Source organism: Telopea speciosissima, chromosome 6, assembly GCF_018873765.1.
Source record: "Telopea speciosissima isolate NSW1024214 ecotype Mountain lineage chromosome 6, Tspe_v1, whole genome shotgun sequence".
Taxonomy (NCBI): domain Eukaryota; kingdom Viridiplantae; phylum Streptophyta; class Magnoliopsida; order Proteales; family Proteaceae; genus Telopea; species Telopea speciosissima.
The window spans coordinates 13,452,599-13,470,813 of record NC_057921.1 but is presented as its reverse complement, the minus strand read 5'-3'; the positions used below and the strand labels follow the sequence as shown (position 1 = coordinate 13,470,813).

The window sequence follows — 18,215 nt, the reverse complement described above, 5'->3', positions numbered from 1 at the left end:
ACAAAAGAACTCTGATCGAGTTGTGTTTGGCCACAGGAGCAAATGTCTCCTGATAGTCAATTCCATAGACTTGACTATATCCCTTGGCCACCAACCTTGCTTTGTATCTCTCAACCCTGCCATCAGATTTATGCTTGATTGTGTAGACCCATCTGCATCCAACTGGGACACGTCCCTTGGGAAGATCCACCAGTTGCCAAGTACCATTCTTCTCAAGTGCCATCATTTCCTCAGACATAGCTTGTCTCCACTTTGGATCAGACATAGCATCAATAACATTTTTGGGAATAGAAGCAGTAGAGAGGGCAGCAAAAAAGGCAAGACCTGTAGGAGAAAGAGCATCATAGGAAACAAACTGGGCTATAGGATTAGTACAAGCTCTTTTCTCTTTTCGAACAGCAATAGGAAGGTCTAAATCACATGGAGGAGAAGGAGGGATATCACCTGATTGAGAAGGGTGAATCTCAGGATGTGGATCTGGATCCAAAGAGGACTCTTGGTAGGTCTTCTTTCCTTCATTATGCAATCCTTCACCTATTTTGTATGTAATGTGGTAATCCTTCTCTTTACTAGGACCACTGTCAGTCCTATCAATAGACTTTCCAATGTCAAGCATAAAGGGAGAGATAGGTAGAGGGTAATGAAGAAAATCAGCAGTCTGTTCATTTCCACAATTCTCCCCCTGAAGAGGATGCTGAGATGGGGCAAAGAAAGGTACAGACTCAAGGAAGGTGACATCTTTGGAGATGAAGCACCTGCGAGAAGATGGGTGATAACACCTGTAACCTTTGGTAGTTGAAGAGTAGCCAAGAAAAAGGCACTTGAGGGCTTTGGGATCAAGTTTAGTTCGATGTGATTTGTTAACATGCACATAACAAACACAGCCAAAGATTTTAGGAAGAAGAGAGAGCAGAAACCTGTAGAGATAAGACTTCTATGGGAGAGTTGAAAGCAAGAAGTTTGGTTGGCATGCGATTGATGAGAAAAGAAGCAGTGAGAAGAGCAACAAACCAGAAGATCTTGGGAACATGCATGCCAAACAAGAGACTACGGGTGACCTCCAATAAATGGCGATTTTTCCTCTCAGCAACCCCATTTTGTTGGGGTGTGTCAACACACGCTAGTTGATGGAGAATTCCATTATTAGTAAAGAAGGCTTGGAGGCCACTAAACATATATTCTCCCCCTTTATCAGACCGAACAATTTTGATACGAGTATCAAACTGAGTAAGAATCATCTGATAAAAATTCTGAAATGCCTCACAAACATCACTCTTATGTTTCATAAGAACAGTCCAAGTAGCACGAGAAAAATCATCAACAAAAGACACAAAGTAACGAAAACCAAATAAAGAGGTAGTGGGGGAAGGTCCCTAAACATCGGTATGTATAATATGGAAAGGAGCAGCAGTTTTATTACCATGATATGGATAAGAGGAACGACAATGTTTGGCAAACATACATGGTTCACATTGAAAGACATGAGAAGAAGCAACATAAGAAAATAAGTGAGGCAAATGTTTCCTCATTACAACAAAAGATGGATGGCCAAGACGCCGATGCCATAACATAACAGACTCCACAGAACTACTATCATCACGTCCACACACATAGGACTGAACTGTGGGTAAAACAGGGTCAAAAAAGTAAAGGCCTTTCTCCTCACGTCTACTACCAATAATCCTCTTCGTCATCAAATCCTGAAAAAGATAGTGAGAAGGAAAAAAGGTGACACAACAATTTAGAGATTTAGTCAAGTGACTCACAGATAAAAGATTAACGGTAAGGTTAGGAACATGAAGAACTGAAGTAAGGGAAATAAATGAGGTAACAGGGATACTACCTTTACCAGATATGGAGGAAAGGGAACCATCAGCTATCTTAACTTTATCCTTACCAGAGCAAATGGTATAGGAATCATAATTATAGGACGTACAAGTCATGTGGTCAGTGGCACCAGAGTTAATGACCCAAGACTGGGCTGCAGTAGAAGCTGTGGTAGAGACCTGCAAGGCTGAGGAAGAAGATGAGCTGGCCACGGTAGGTGTAGGAGATGTGCTCAACTGGGATATAATCCGGCGAATTGTATCCACCAAAGCGGGATCATCCTGTGTAGCATTTGCCTCAGTCATCACGGAGTGAACCCGAGCTCCCCCTCTACGACTACCACGACCACTTGTGCTAGGAGGACGACCATGAAGAGACCAACTCCTATCCTTGGTGTGCCCAGTTCTCCCACAGTGATCACATTTAAACCTGTCTCTCCCAACTCCACCAGCACCAGCTGTCTCCACTACACTGGCTGCCTCACGGTTAGGCCCTTGGCCTCTACCACCTCCACGGGTATCTCGAAAAGAGCTGGAATTGAGGGCTGACCTCTCATGAGATGATGCTGGTGTTGGGTCTATAGTAACACGCCGAGTCTCCTCACTCTGTAAGTAACTGCAGACCTCACTAAGAGATGGAAGAGGAGATCGGCCTAAAAGTTGGAGTCTGATGGGCTCATAGTCAGGGTTCAGACCACCAAGTAAAGAGAAAACCCACTCCTTTTCAAGGGTCTGATACACCTTTGCTTCATCCTCTAGGTTGGTCAAATGGAGATCTTTGTAGTGGTCATATTCTTCCAAAAGACTAAGAAAGGCATTGTAGTACTCAGAGATAGTTCTGTCCCCTTGCCTTATGGAGTGAATCTTTTGGTGAAGCAGATAGACCTTGGCAGAGTCACCCACTCTGTCAAAGGTCTGAGAGACACTGTCCCAGATGGCCTTGGCAGTCTCCTTTCTTATAAATCTTCTCCCAATCTCGGGCTTCATTGGAGAAGATCAACCATGTCATGACTGTAGAGTTTTCAGTCTCCCATTTCTCATAAGTAGGCGCACTATGCTCTGGGGCTTTGATAGCACCTGTAATGTACCCAAGTTTCCCTTTGCTCCTAAGGAAAGCTTCACCGAATGTGACCAGTCCAAGTAATTAGTGCCATCAAGTTTCACAAAGGAAATCTGTAAAGGTGTGCTTTCATAGACCAACTGAGGGGCTGTGGGAGAAGGTTGGGAAGGAATAGGCTGTGAATCAGCCGCACCAAGCCCAGAAGTCTCAGATTCAGCCATTTTAACAATACCTTAGGATATCGATTCAAGTGGGGAGTACACACTCTACCCAAATAAGGATTTCAACAAATGTAGAAAAAATCCAGCAAGTAAAACAAAGGAAAGAGTTTCACCCTAGCATCCACCAAGGGATAACATCAACTGAAACAAGCTTAAGCACCTTACACAAGCTGATTCTAAGCATTTCTCAACCAAGACAGCAACATAGGGCAGTCCAAATGCAAGAGGAATAAACAAACTGCAGTCTCGATATTACCTGGGCAGGAAAAGAGACCCCACAAAAAGGAACACTGCTCAAACAGAGCTGTCAAGCTGCAAAGGGAACCAGATGGGATGAAAAGAGAACCCTTAGGCGATCCTATTGAGCCATTCCAAGGCTGAAACTCAGGCTGAGAGAGAGAGAACCAGGAACTTCAAGCTGAAGCTGGCGGTAATTGTTGGAGTGGCTGGAATGGCTTCAAAACTTCACAAGAGCTTTAACAAAGCTCAAAGAGCATCTTCAAACATCTGAGTAGGTTATTTCCAACCTATTTCATGGTCCTATACCAGATTTTTTACATTGGTGACTTCTCCTTGAAACCCTTTGAACCCTAGGATTCCAAAGAGAAGAAAAAGAATAGAAGAAAGAGGCTAAATACGACTCTCAAACCAACTGCTCTGATACCAAGTTGAGATTTAGGTTAAGGAAACAAGGGAGAAAGGAGGAGGAAGGAGGAGACAAGAGAGGTAAGGAGAGTGTATTTCGGTGGAATGTTGTGTGTTGGAGAGACTTCTCCAACACTTCTATATTACTTCAATAGAACTACTAAAAGTATTACATCCACCTCCCTAGGGAGGTAAAAGGTAAAAAGACATAAAAAGATAAAATACATAAAAGGCAACTAGTCCAAAGTCCAGTTCCTAAACTACCCCTGTTATATATCTACTATCAACTCTAACACATATGTGGGTTACCGTGTGTGTGTGTGTGTGTGTGTGTGTGTGTGTGTATATATATATGTTGAGAGAGATAAGAAATTGTATGGTTTTGGGAATTCTGACTTGGAATGAATTTCATGACCTTGTGTGTTATGTAGAGGACCAAAGGGGGTCTAGTATCTACTGGATCCCAACACCTGATTGGGAATATAGATGAAATTTCAACTTCCCACTCACCAAACTGTTCAACCTAATCACATGCTGGTGGTCCTGTACATAATTGCCCGTTCTGTCCTTCTAGCATTGTTCATACTTGAATAGGTAAGCAGAGTAATATTAATTAATGGAGCAGATATAATAGTATCCTAATTCATTTCTGGTAACTTAATGGATATAAAAAAAATAAAATCGGAACTATATCCAATAATTCAGATGAGTATACAATTAAACAGATATGAATCTGAATGGAATATGGATTTTCAACTATCCATTTGCACCTCTAGATAGAACACATACCTGAAATCATTACATTTATGTGACAACCACTAGTCTCAGTTCTCACTAGTTCAATATCTGTAGGGATGCATCGTTATTCATGTCTAGAATACTCAGATTAATTTTGGGTATGAATAATTTGTCTAAAGCTATGTATGTCATTTCGTAATTATATCCCTTAAAAGTCATCATTTGCTATTGTTAAGGATGTCAATTAGAATTAGTAGTTTGGGGCTGTTTGGTTTGGTTTCTATCTTATTTATATTTCTAGTTTATTTTTTGTACTAGGGGTGTTTTGGGCATTTACTCTTGTAAAGTGATTTAAGTCAATATAAGTAATATGTCTCTCCTCACGATTCAGTTATTCAGAATCGTGAGGGAGTTTTCCTTGCTCTCTCTATCGATCTATCTTCTCCTTCTCCATCTTCTTCCCTCTTCTTCTCTAGTGGTCACGATAGCAGGTCTGCACTCTCACATGGTATCAGAGCAACAATTCTGATCCACGATCTTCCCCTCTTCTGCAGTTTTGAAGGTCCTTCTGTGTTCTCTCTTATCGTGGTCCACAGCAACCATATGCTGCCTTATATTGCCTGAACCCTAGTCATATTATGATGAAGGACTAGGGTTCCCTGCTGTGCTACAGTTTGGCTGCTTGCAAGTTTGATGGTTGAAGTGTTTTCTATCCCCACCTAAAATCGATTTTCCATAAACCCTGTGGAAATCGATTTTGTTTCTCCTGGGATTTTATTTTCTCTACATTGGCTGCTGGTCTGGGGTTTTATTCTCTGCTAGTTGGCGATTAATTGGACATAAATTGGTGTTCTTTTTGGCTGCTGCTCTCAGGGTTATCGGATCCTCTGTTTTTTTGCCCTATTTTGGGTTTTTGGCTTAAATCGATTTGGTTTGGCCTGTTCTATTTGTTGGCTGCATCTGTCCAAGCCTTGAGGTATCATCTATTGGTTATCATGGCTGATTCCAAACCTCCTACAGATCACTTTAATGTTCAGATTACTACCATCAAGTTGAATGGTGCTTCGAACTATCTTCTTTGGTCTCAAGCCTTTGAGGTATATGTTACTGCTCGCCGGAAGATGTCCTACCTTACTATGACTCCTCCAGCCTCTACTGATGATAACTATGAAGATTGGAAGGCTGAGAATGCAACCCTCTCTGCTGGCTTTGGAATAGCATGGAGCCTTCCATAGCCTCAAACGTGATGTGTCATAAAACTGCCAAGGGTGTTTGGGAAGAACTCAAGGAGAGCTATTCTCAGGACACTAATCTCTCACGGATTTATGATTTGTATGAAAGGTTTTTCTCCTTCAAGCAAGAGGGAAAATCGCTTGGCAAATACTACAGCTCTTTGAAGGACATGTGGGAGGAACTCAATGTGTACCAGCCTATATCTATTGATGCTGCTATGATTAAGGCTCAACGTTCTGAATTTCTTGTTGCTAAGTTCCTCTCTAGGTTAGATTCTGATCTTCAGTCAGTCAAAAGCCAATTGTTGACTGGTGAGAAGATTCCATCTATGAATGAAGCTTACTCTCGCATACAAAGGGTTGTTTCTCCTTCCACGGTCAAATCTGATGTAGCTCCTGTCTCTAAGGATAATTCTGCCCTTTTTGTTTCTACTGGAGGGCGTAGTCGTGGTGGTGGTACCTCCCCTCGAGGTGGTCGTGGCCGTGGGGCTGTTTCTGGTGGCCGAGGGGCTGGTTCGAACCCTGCTGGTTCTTCTTCTAGTGATGGTGGTTCTCGATGGTGTTCTCATTGTGGTCGTCCTAACCACACTGTTGAAAAATGCTGGCTGAAACATGGCAAACCACAATGGGCTCGTGAGCAGTTTGCCAATGCCGCAGTCTCTGATGGAGCGGCTGATTCTGTGCATGCTTCTCACACTAATCATGGGTCTCCTACTGATGGTGGTAGTACTTCTAGCGATCTGGTTTCTCAACTATTACAACGAGTTCAACAACTGGAGGCATCATCTTCTACTCCTACAACTACTATTGCCCACTTAGGTACTACTGCATGTTTCGCCTCTTCATCCTCTCTGTGGGTCATTGACTCCGGTGCATCTTCTCATATGACTGGTAAGCCTAATTTATTTTCCTCTTTTACTCAGTCTACTACTTCATCTCGGATTTCCATTGCCGATGGATCTTTTATTCCTGTTACTGGTCATGGGGATATCCCCTTATCATCTAATCTTTCCTTGACTAATGTTCTTCATGTACCTAGGCTGCCTTTTAATCTTTTATCTGTTAGTCAGTTAACTAAATCTTTAAACTGCTCTATAACCTTTCATCCGTCTCATTGTGTCTTCCAGGATCTCGCAACGAGGACGACGATTGGTGGCGGGCATGAGAAGGATGGTCTCTATTATTTTGATTTGGCAACTTCTCCAACAGCGGTTGTTGCTACTTCTTCTGGTGTTTCTCCATTACATTGGCACTATCGGCTAAGACATCCTTCCTTATCCAAGCTGCGACATCTGGTTCCTAGCTGCAAATCTGTCTCCCGTATTCAATGTGAAGCTTGTGAGCTTGGCAAGCATCATTGAACTGTTTTTCCTTTGAGTCCAGAGTCTAGGAGTACTTCTTTATTTCAGTTAGTCCATTCTGATATTTGGGGTTCATGTAGGGTCAAGAGTCGATTAGGTTTTCGTTATTTTGTCAGTTTTATTGATGATCATTCTCAGATGACATGGCTGTACCTCTTAAAGGATAGATCTGAGTTTGTTTCTGTTTTCAAACAATTTTATAATGAAATTCGTATTCAATTTGGTGTTCATTTGAAAATTTTACGTACTGATAATGCTCTAGAAATTGTTCAACATGAGATTTTTTCTTTTTGTTCTGACAATGGCATTCTTCATCAAACTAGTTGTTCTTATACACCACAACAAAATGGTGTGGCGGAGCATAAAAATCGCCATTTGTTAGACATTACTAGATCATTAATGTTTCATATGAATGTTCCTAAACTCTATTGGGCTGATGCAGTGTTGACTGCTTGTTTCTTGATTAATTGCATGCCTTCCTCGGTTCTAAATGAACAAATTCCTTTTACTGTTGTTTTTCCGGAGTGGGCTGTTTTCTCTCTTCCTCGTGTTTTTGGTTGCCAATGTTTTGTTCATATTCTTTGCCCTGGCCTTGATAAATTGTCTCCTAGGGCTATCAAGTGTCTGTTTCTTGGTTATTCTTGTACCCAGAAGGGGTATCGGTGTTTTGATCCTGTTTCTCACCAACACTTTGTTTCCGCTGATGTGACTTTCTTCGAAAATACTCCTTATTTTGCTGGTTCTCCCGGTGATTTGATCTAACTATTGATACTGGTGTTGTTGGTCCGGTTGTTACTACTGCTCCTCTTCCGTTAGTTGCCAATTCTCTGCGGGTCTATCACCGCCGTGCCCAACAGCAGCCGCTGCCTGTGCCGCCTCAAAATGTTGCTACTGCCCCTCTACCACCACTAGCTGGGTTCTTGCCTGCGGATCCTCCTTTAGATGCTGATGACCGTCCCATTGCTTTGCGCAAAGGTACTCGTACTTGCACTCGAAATAGTTCTCTTTACCCGTTGGCAAATTATGTTTCTGTTGCTCATCTCCCAACTTCTTATCGTGCTTTTGCTACTACATTACACTCTACTTTTGTTCCCACTTCTTATACCCTTGCCTTATCTCATCTGGGGTGGAAACATGCTATGGATATGGAGATGGATGCCTTGATCTCTCGTAAGACCTGGTTAGTAGTGGATCTACCACCTGGTAAGGATCTTGTTAAGTGTCGTTGGGTGTGTACAGTTAAGTACAATCCAGATGGAATTGTGGAACGGCTCAAGGCCCGTTTGGTTACGAAAGGGTTTGCACAGACCTATGGGGTCGACTAATTTCAGACCTTCTCTCCTGTTGCGCGTTTGAATTCTGTTCGTATCATACTTTCCTTGGCTGTCAATCTTGATTGGTCTCTATTTCAGATGGATGTGAAGAACGCCTTCTTGTATGGTGATCTCCAGGAGGAGGTATATATGGAGCAACCTCCTGGGTATGTTGCTCAGGGGGAGGATAGTGTCCGAGTTTGTCGCCTTCGTAAGGCAATTTATGGACTGAAACAGTCTCCCCGTGCATGGTTTGATAAATTCAGCAGTGTTGTGGCTGGTTATGGGTTTTCTCAGTGCTATTCTGATCACTCTATTTTTGTTAGACGCCAGGGGTCTAACGTGGTCATTCTTGCAGTATCTGTCGATGACATCATTGTTACTGGTAATGATGCTTCTGGAATTGCACAAGTGAAGACTTATTTACATGACAATTTCCAGATCAAGGACTTAGGTAGCCTCAGGTACTTTCTTGGCATTGAGGTTATTCGTTGCTCTCGAGGTCTTAGCCTGTCCCAAAGAAAGTATGTCCTTGATTTACTTGATGAGACAGGGATGTTAGGTTGTAAACCTATTGATACTCCTATGGATCCCCACATCAAGTTTGGTGCTTCGGATGACAAAGAGTTTGGTGACATACATCAGAATCGACGATTGGTTGGTAAAACTTATTTATCTCACAGTCACTCGTCTTGATATCTCCTTTGCTGTAGGGGTTGTTAGTCAGTTCATGCAGAACCCTAAGCAAGTACATTGGGATGCTCCCTGTCGCATTCTAAGATACCTCAAAATTGCTCCTGGTAAGGGATTAGTGTATTGTCGCCATGGTCATACCAACGTGGTTGGGTTCTCTGATGCGGATTGGGCTGGTTCTGATGGCGATAGAAGATCGACCACAGGTTATTATGTCTTCTTTGGAGGAAATTTGGTTACTTGGAAGAGCAAGAAACAGACGACTGTAGCTCGTTCCAGTGTTGAGGCTGAATACAGAGCCATGGCTCATACTGCTGCAGAGTTGATGTGGATACATTCGTTCCTTATTGAGCTTGGTTATTCCAGTGAGATGTACTGTGATAACCAAGCTGCTATTTACATTGCCAACAACCCTGTTTTTCATGAACGGACCAAACACATTGAAGTTGATTGTCATTTTGTTCGAGATGCTGTTCAGAAAAAGCTCATTGTCACTCCATTTGTTCGTTCACAGTTTCAGCTTGGAGATATGTTTACGAAGGCCCTGTTTCGACCTCAGTTCTTGGATGGTTGTTCCAAGCTGGTTCTTGGTGATGTCTTCACTCCAGCTTGAGGGGGAGTGTTAAGGATGTCAATTAGAATTTGTAGTTTGGGGCTGTTTGGTTTGGTTTCTATCTTATTTATATTTCTAGTTTATTTTCTATACTGAGGGTGTTTTGGGTATTTACTCTTGTAAAGTGATTTAAGTCAATATCAGTAATATGTCTCTCCTCACGATTCAGTTATTCAGAATCGTGAGGGAGTTTTCCTTGCTCTCTCTATCTATCTCTCTTCTCCATCTTTCTCTTCTCTTCTCCTTCTCCATCTTCTTCCCTCTTCTTCTCTACTGATCACGATAGCAGGTCTGCACTCTCACAACTATCATATACATCCCCTAGTGTTTGGTGTCTCAAGCACTAAAAGGGCATACTGAGTGCACGAGGCTCCCGCCATTGCGACAGTTATGATGTAATTATATCCATTAAAAGTACCCCCCCTAAATAAGAAATCAATACATTCAGACAGTTATGATGTAATTTGAAGTTTTTTCTTCATTGTTACCAACTTCAAAGTGGAAAGAAGGCAGACGCATGGATTAGGGTAAAGCTTTCATCTCTTTATTTCTCCTCTTATCTTCTTCTGACAATGGTTTGTCTTTCTCCCTAATTACTGCCTTATTCTGGTCAGAATGGATTCTGATGGATTGTCATTTAGGAGTCACGTTATAGACATTGGAAGAGTAGGGATCTGTTATGTGATGGAAAGAAAGAGAACTTCAAGTTGCTTCCATTTCTGGAAATGTAGGGAAAATGGAGGTTTTTTCTTTGATGGCGTCCAGTATCTCAGGAGCCCCATGAAAATTATCAAAGTTCCTATTCTAGCTGTATCATGGGGTCATTGGCTAGATGCTCCTTGAAGAATTATTAATGCTTTTTGAGTCCCAAAGCTGTCTTTTGGTTTGGCCAATTTTGCACAATCAGGATGTTACTCAGCTTAGCAATTAAGCCATTCAACAATTAAATTCCTGCAGAAAGAATGACCAAATTAATCACCTCTATATTTTTTTCCATATAAGAAGTTGTGTAGTGGTTTCTTTCTTTCTTCATTGCTAATTTTCTTGCTATAAATTGAGCATGCGTTATACATATTTATACTTGCTAGTCATCTTCTATTGGATTTTGTTCTTGTTAACACTTAAGATGGAAATGGGGCAAACATGTTAAAGACAGTGATAATCCTGAGTTATTTGCATGCTGTATCTGCAACAGACCTATCTTCAGTCTCTTGGTATCCGACTCGAGGAGATGAGGGTCAAAAGGCGTGATTCGGAGCAGTGGATGCATCACCGCATGCTTCCACAAGATCTCAGGGAGCGAGTCAGGCAGTATGATCAGTACAAGTGGTTGGAAACACGTGGAGTGGATGAAGAGAGCTTGGTTCAGAACCTACCAAAGGATCTCAGGAGGGATATAAAACGGCATCTTTGTTTGGCTTTGGTGAGAAGGGTAAGTGCTTGTTCATCGTGTTCTCTTTCGTCGTCTTCTAGCCTTTTTGTTCCTCTTAGGGTGTTTGTGAACCTAGCTGAACCAGTCAATAAAGCAGTTTCAAGGACATTTGAGGGAAAAGAATCCCATGTTTGGGCGCTTGTCTAAATAGTTCTACTTCCAGAACCAGGTCTTCTTTTTTCCCAGTTTATAGTTGTAATTACAGGCTGTATCTCTCTGCACATATATTGGGCGTATTGTCTGTAGTGCCCTGGACCGTCCGCCTTTACTTTCAAGAAACTCCCAGAGATATATAAAGGAAAAGAGTCCACCATAAAATCTGTAAAAATATTTTGCTGACCTTTTTCATGATTCTTATTCGTCATATGAAACAATGCTGCAGAATGGATGGTTAATGACATCCTGTCCTTTCTTTTTTGGAGAAAGGTACACATGGAGCGGTTAGCCAACCCGGACTCAATGTGCGCCTCATTTTGAGCCACGTGGAATGCAATAGCTGTTTTACTGTTTTGGGTTATCCAGTTAATTTTTTAATTTATTCATGTTTGTTTGGATAATCATTCTAGTTATAGTAAGAGTCACAGTGATGGTACTGTCAATGATAGGTTGCAGAGACTGAAGATCCAGGCTTTGGTCAAATTGGGCACTTTTGTGATTCAGTTCAATAAACTGATGCATTTGAACTGGTCAAATTCAGTCAGTTTAACTACCCATTCTTCTATCAGTTTAGGCTTGTAGGGGCAAAACTGGTCGAGCAGTCTGCTCCCAGGAAAGCCCTTTTGATGGTTCAGTTCTTCTTGTACTTTTCTGACTATTTTTAATATATATATATATATATATTTGTGGATAATGCTTCTCTAACTCTGGTTGGTTGGTAGTGGCTACAGAGTGCTGTTTCTTCCTTGCTACTTCCCCACAGAAAGATGATACCCCCCCAAAAAAAAGGCACCAGTTGGCCTTTATAATTACCTCTCACCTCTAAAGTGAACTTTTGATGAGTTCAAATATATCTGCAAAGAAACAGATTCATAGTGTTTACTTTTTACATTTCCTCTCTTTAATCTTCATTTGCCTCCTTGTTTAGGTTCCTCTGTTTGAGAATATGGATGAGCGGTTGTTGGATGCCATTTGTGAGCGTCTAAAACCTAGCTTGTACACAGAGAGAACTTACATTGTCCGGGAAGGAGATCCAGTGGATGAGATGCTTTTCATCATACGGGGTCGCCTGGAGAGTGTGACCACCGATGGTGGCAGAAGTGGATTTTTCAACCGGAGTGTACTGAAGGAAGGGGATTTTTGTGGAGAGGAACTCCTTACCTGGGCATTGGATCCCAAATCTGGTTCTAACCTTCCATCTTCTACCCGAACAGTGAAGGCCTTAACAGAGGTGGAGGCCTTTGCCCTGATAGCAGAGGAGTTGAAGTTTGTTGCTAGTCAGTTTAGGCGCCTCCATAGTAGACAAGTTCAGCACACATTCCGTTTCTACTCGCATCAGTGGAGAACATGGGCTGCATGCTTTATCCAAGCTGCTTGGCGCCGGTATTCCAAGAGGAAAATAGCAGAGGTTCGACGTCGAGAAGATGAAGAAGTAGAACAAAAAGGAGGAGCAAATTTCAGTGGGGCTGGTGGCAATGGTGGTGGTGGTTCATCCAGTCTTGGTGCAACCATTCTTGCATCCCGTTTTGCAGCTAATGCTCTTCGGGGAGTCCATCGTCTTCGGAATTCCAAAAGTGCTAGGGAATTACTAAAACTATCAAAGCCTCCAGAGCCTGACTTTACTGCTGATGATACAGATTGATTTGTCGTCATATTTGATTTTCTTATCTGTGAAAATGGTTTTGGACCAGACATCTGGTTGTACTTACTCTTGAGAGAGCAAAAGAATTACCTAGATTATACACTCAAACCGACCTGTAATTCAATTTGTATTCAAGTTCCTTGGAAGATATTGCAAGTCTTATATGCTGGGTTTGTTAGGGTTCATGGCTCTGGGAAGTGTAATGTATTCTAGCGAAGATTTATTATAGTCTTGATCAATATTCTGTTTCTCTTTTCTCGTGTGAATAACATCGACTGATCAATCACCTTTACTATTAGAAGCAGGAGAATTTGGAGTGCCCCCACTCTTCCCTGGTACTGCTATCATTGCCTAAAGGGGCCCGAGGATCTTCCTAATCTAAGAGAAAAATTATGGGGAAAAAGATCCCTGCCAGGTTGTGGAGTCTGTAACTAGACACAGGATCATGCAAAATGATCACCCTGCCCCCTTAATGAAAAATTCTCACTCCTGTTGATGCCCCTGGGCGTGTTTTCATTGGCCCCGTGCTCATGCAGGGCCCATGCATCTTGGCAGCGATCTTCTACCATAAAATTATTTTTCGGCTTTTGGTTTTTTGTTTGTATAATATAATGGAAGAAAAAGAAAATCACACTAGAACAAACTTACGATGGTATACCTTAATAGCCACAAAACATACATTATTTGTTTTTTAGACAGAAATTTATTCATTCAAGCGTGAAGTGCTCATTGCGGCCGAAATACATGATTCCCTTAGCCATAGAATAATGCAATTGGGCCAAATTGTCATACACGTAATGGACAAGGCCACAAAACATATATACAATCATTTGTGAAAAAAGAACGATAACCGGTCGCATGGTTCCAGTGCCTAGACACAGGAGCTTGCAAAAAGACCGTTCATTCTCCAGTAATATTGAAAATCCCATCTAAATCAATGCCTCTGTGTGCAGTCCCATTGCCCCCAACCAACCCCCCCCCCTCTACACTAGTCTAGGTGTTACACGACCGGTTAGCATTATTTTGCCCTAAACAAAATATAAAAAATCCCCCCACGACCATTTGCTTGGTTGCTCCTTTGAGAAAAAAGTGTCTCATGAAGCGTCTTACCTGGGTTCGAATCCCCTTGGTACCAACCTTGGGGCCACTCATCCTCTTTTGAGTAGAAATGGCATGTGGGGGACCCGAAGGGATTATACCCACTCCAAAGGATGTGGGGGGACACCCTCCATTATCAAAAATAAAAATAAAAATAAAAATAAAAATAAAATAAAATAAAATTCATTTGAGTCTGTTCTCTCTCCTCTATGATAGTTTTGATTCATACCCCCAATAACCTTGCTCCTTAAGGCCTTCTTGACGAAGTCACCTAGTCTCTGCCCCCAACCTGCTATCTACACGCATAAAAGAAAACCAATTATGAGACACAATAAGAAGGTCCACTCAACCTCACCAACACTCTGATTAAATGAATCATTAACAAAACATGATCCTTGGTCAGGGTAGAGCCTAGAGAAGAAGAGATCAGAGATGGATCAACCCAACTATGAGTAGAGAAATTAACAACACCACACAGGGGATTGAGCAGATCATAAAGATGAAGATCAACAACAATCCATTTGGAAACATTCTTTAAATAAAATAACAAAAGGATTTGGCTTTGGAATTATAAAGGCCACCTCATTACGATGATCCCAAATAGAGTAGAGAGTCATAAAGATTTGCACTCAACCAAAATATGACCAATTTAAAATATCATTGATTTCAGCCCGCCCAGTTGCAATGTCCTCTCAGTTCCCAAGTGCCCCTACTATTCTTCTGTTATATTACACTCCAAACTGCTTAATAGGCTTTATCATGTGGTCACTTAAATTTTCTTTTAAACTATCCAGTCATTTGGCAGTGATTTAGGCCACATTCCAATTTGTTACTAGTGCACACAAATGTTGATAACAAGCAAGAGGGCTGACTTTTTGGTTTCTTTGTAGGGATAGAATACAATGTTGTTGCAAACATTCTGTCATTGCTTGTTGGGAGACAGTAGTTGGCCTTTTAAGTCTTTTTCCTCAATTGCTGAACGTACCCGAGTTGGTTTCAATGAATCTCTCCCATATGGAAAAAGGAAGGCTGAGGGCATGGACTTAGTTAGCCTTTCAGATATTGTCTGTTCTACCTTTTTTGGATTGCATAGTTTTGACTTGAAGACTACCATTTCACATCACAGAATAATTGGTAGAAATTTTAGTAGCAAGTAATTGACGATACAAACAAATTATTGTGCATGGCATGGCAGTCTTCAGGGTGGTGGTGGCGGTAGAGGAAATAATTCTCGTGGAGGCAGAAAGGCTAATGCAGATGTGATTGCTTCTCTTAGACCTTGTAGAAAAAAGAATCAGCCTCTTGAGGGGTAGGCTACAGTAGTGGATTCTCTTCCTTCATCTTCTTTACAGAGGGGCTGTTTGGTGGTGGTTCTTTCCTCTGTAGCCGTTGTCAACATTGCAGCTCTGGAAAAAGGAAAGATGTGGTAAAAAGAAGGCAGGGGAAGGTGAGACTCACAAGTCTGACAAACCTAATTCAGAAAAGTTTTGAGGCATGTACTCTTCATTGCAAGCAGATCTTTTCGTAGAATGTAGACCAAGAAAATATCGGTTTCGAATTTTGTAATTTTCGTTTTTTGTGGATTAGCCTCTTACTTGCTGATGGCAATACCGAAGGTCTGGGTTAAGGATTTCTAGTTTTTTTTTTTTTTTGGTAGTATCCTACTGATTTGTACTTCTTTTTATTCTTTTTTAATACAAATGATCTTTTAGCAAAAAGAAAAAAAAAAAAGACTTCAACAACCAATTATTAATCACAAAGGGGCTCGAACTTACCACCTTTCTTGGATTGACCATGCAAGACTTGGGGGGCTTTTTGGGCTTCCCGGAGATACGGACGGCATCTCAGACGGTGGCAAAGCAGTTATCCTTTGCGACTGTGATGAAGCCCCGTCTTCCAGAGATTGACAGTTTGCCATCGCCTGTTAGAGATGGGAATTTGACGAGGATCAAGATCCCGCAAGCGGCTTACGTGGCTCAACTGGACAAACTGCAACACTCTCTTCTGGGGAGAGTTAATTTCCGTTTCACCACGATGGATAGGCTTCGAGAAACATCGCAACAATGGTCTCTTTGGGGAGGTGTTACCCTGAGATCCATTGGCAAAGGTTATGTGGTTTTTACTTTTTCCAATGCCGAGGACATGACTAATATCTGGAGAAGAAGCCCGATTCGATTGGATAACCAACTCCTTCGCCTACAACGGTGGAAGAAAGAATTCAGGGTCCATGACCAAGCTTTGACGCATAGACTGACCTGGATCCGTTTCCCACACTTACCTCAAGAGTACTGGCATGAAGACATTCTGTTGTCTATGGCGAAGGCAGTAGGGCGACCTATTGCGATCGATAGACGCACCAGAGACTCCCACTACGGTCAGTATGCTCTAGTATGTGTTGATTATGATGAGTCCATCCCCCGGGTGGAGGAGATATATGTCGAGCGTGAACAGGAAGGGTCACCAGAGATGTTTGTATTCAAACAAGAGGTAATTTTTGAGGAACCTCCTACATGATGTTCAGGCTGCCATGGATTTGGGCATCATCTGGACGCATGCCCTAATAGACTACATGAGAAGGTGGAAAACAATGATCACATCCCAGGAGCAGACTATGAGGTGGCTGTTGGGAGAACCGGTCGACGTCGGCAGCGGCAATGGAGAAGAAAGGTTACTCCGGTGACAGAGGAGATGCAAGCAAGGGGTGCCGTGGTTGAGCAAACTTCTGGGCTACACGTGGATGTCGTTACAAGCCCTAATCCCCAGGCTGAGACTCTGGGGGTGCTTGGCCACGTTTCAATGGTTGAGTCCCCCTTGGTTTCGGTTTCTCGTATTGGTGACTCTCTTTCCAATTACCCAGCTGGCACTAATGCTCACAACGTGGATAGGGAGGATTCCTCTCTCAGAGAGGTGGTTTTTGAAACAAACTCTTTGGAGTCTCACTTGCATCACATTTCCTTGGGGAGAGATATTCAAGGACCTGGCCTCGTAGGTATGTTGGAGCGAGAAGATATCCAGAGGGAGAGGACCTCGCCGGTTTCTGTTACATGTCGTAACAATGGCCAATTGGCGGTAGTGTTGCATGATGAATCTGCTCCTATACAAGAGGAGAATGAGGGCAGTGCTGCACCCTTCATCAAAGTGGGTAAGAGAAAGAATGTAAGGGAGAAACACATCCTGCAATCTAATATCTTGCCTGGAGGTTCGAGACGCTGCGGCACACTGGAGATCAATGTGGTGGATTGGATGTTGCGTGGGGGAACCCAACGAGGACGCAAATGATGAGCGTCACACCAGCTATCTCACAAGTCCCCATTGAAGTGCCTATTCTGGAATATTAGAGGAGTTGGAAACCGGCGTGCGGGGTATTATGAAAGAAAACTCTCTAGATTATCTTTGTTTAGTGGAACCAAAGATTGGAACTGATAAATGCCCATTGGGTTTTTTTACTGCAATGGGAATGAGTTCGGACAGCATCTCTAATAGTAGGGAGGAGGGTCACCCAAATATTTGGTTTTTATGGAGGAGGGGATTATCTCGGCCTAGGATCATTATGGACTCGGATCAACATATTACTCTACAAGTGGATATTTAGGGTGGTAAAAGTATTATTACAGTGGTCCATGCATGCTGTTTTTGAGCTTTACGTCGGCATCTATGGAGTGACCTTGTGTCACTTGCTGGATCCTCATGTCCATGGCTAGTACTTGGGGATTTCAATGCTTATCTGTACGCATCGGACAAGCGAGGGCCTGGTCGCTTCAACATGGGGTCTGCATAGGAGTTTGCAGCTATGATTGACTCGGCATCTCTTTCTCTTCTTCCTTCTTTAGGCAATAGATTCACATGGTCAAATAACCATCGGGTGGGGAACGTCCATGCTGTTTTGGACCACATTTTATGTAATGATGTGTGGTGGCAGCGCTATGCTAACAGTATTCAAAAAGTCTTGGTAAGAAGTTCTTCTGATCATTCTCCAATTCTGGTTCTATGTGAGGAGATACCCCGGTCTGTTAATATTCCCTTCCGCTTTCAAAGGTTTTGGACTGAACATGAGCACTTCAAAGCATTTGTGAAATCATCCTGGACAGAACCGGTTAGGGGGTCGCCCTTATTTGTGGTATCTCAAAAACTTAGAAGATTAAAAGGTCCCTTGAAGGAATGGGCAAAGGTGAGGTTCCCACATGT

General features: G+C 42.3%; 1 protein-coding gene across 2 annotated transcripts in view; it reads left to right on the top strand.

Moving 5' to 3' along the window:
* LOC122664338 (probable cyclic nucleotide-gated ion channel 5) overlaps positions 1–13,155 on the top strand; it is an 80,852-nt gene extending 67,697 nt beyond the window's left edge. For both annotated transcript variants that reach the window (XM_043860115.1, XM_043860116.1), the window contains exons 7-9: positions 10,898–11,134; positions 12,219–12,933; positions 13,014–13,155. In XM_043860115.1, coding sequence (XP_043716050.1) covers positions 10,898–11,134; positions 12,219–12,932 — 951 coding nt within the window. In that variant the 3' untranslated portion in view covers position 12,933; positions 13,014–13,155. The remainder of the gene's footprint in view (positions 1–10,897; positions 11,135–12,218; positions 12,934–13,013) is intronic.
* Positions 13,156–18,215: the final 5,060 nt, after the last annotated feature.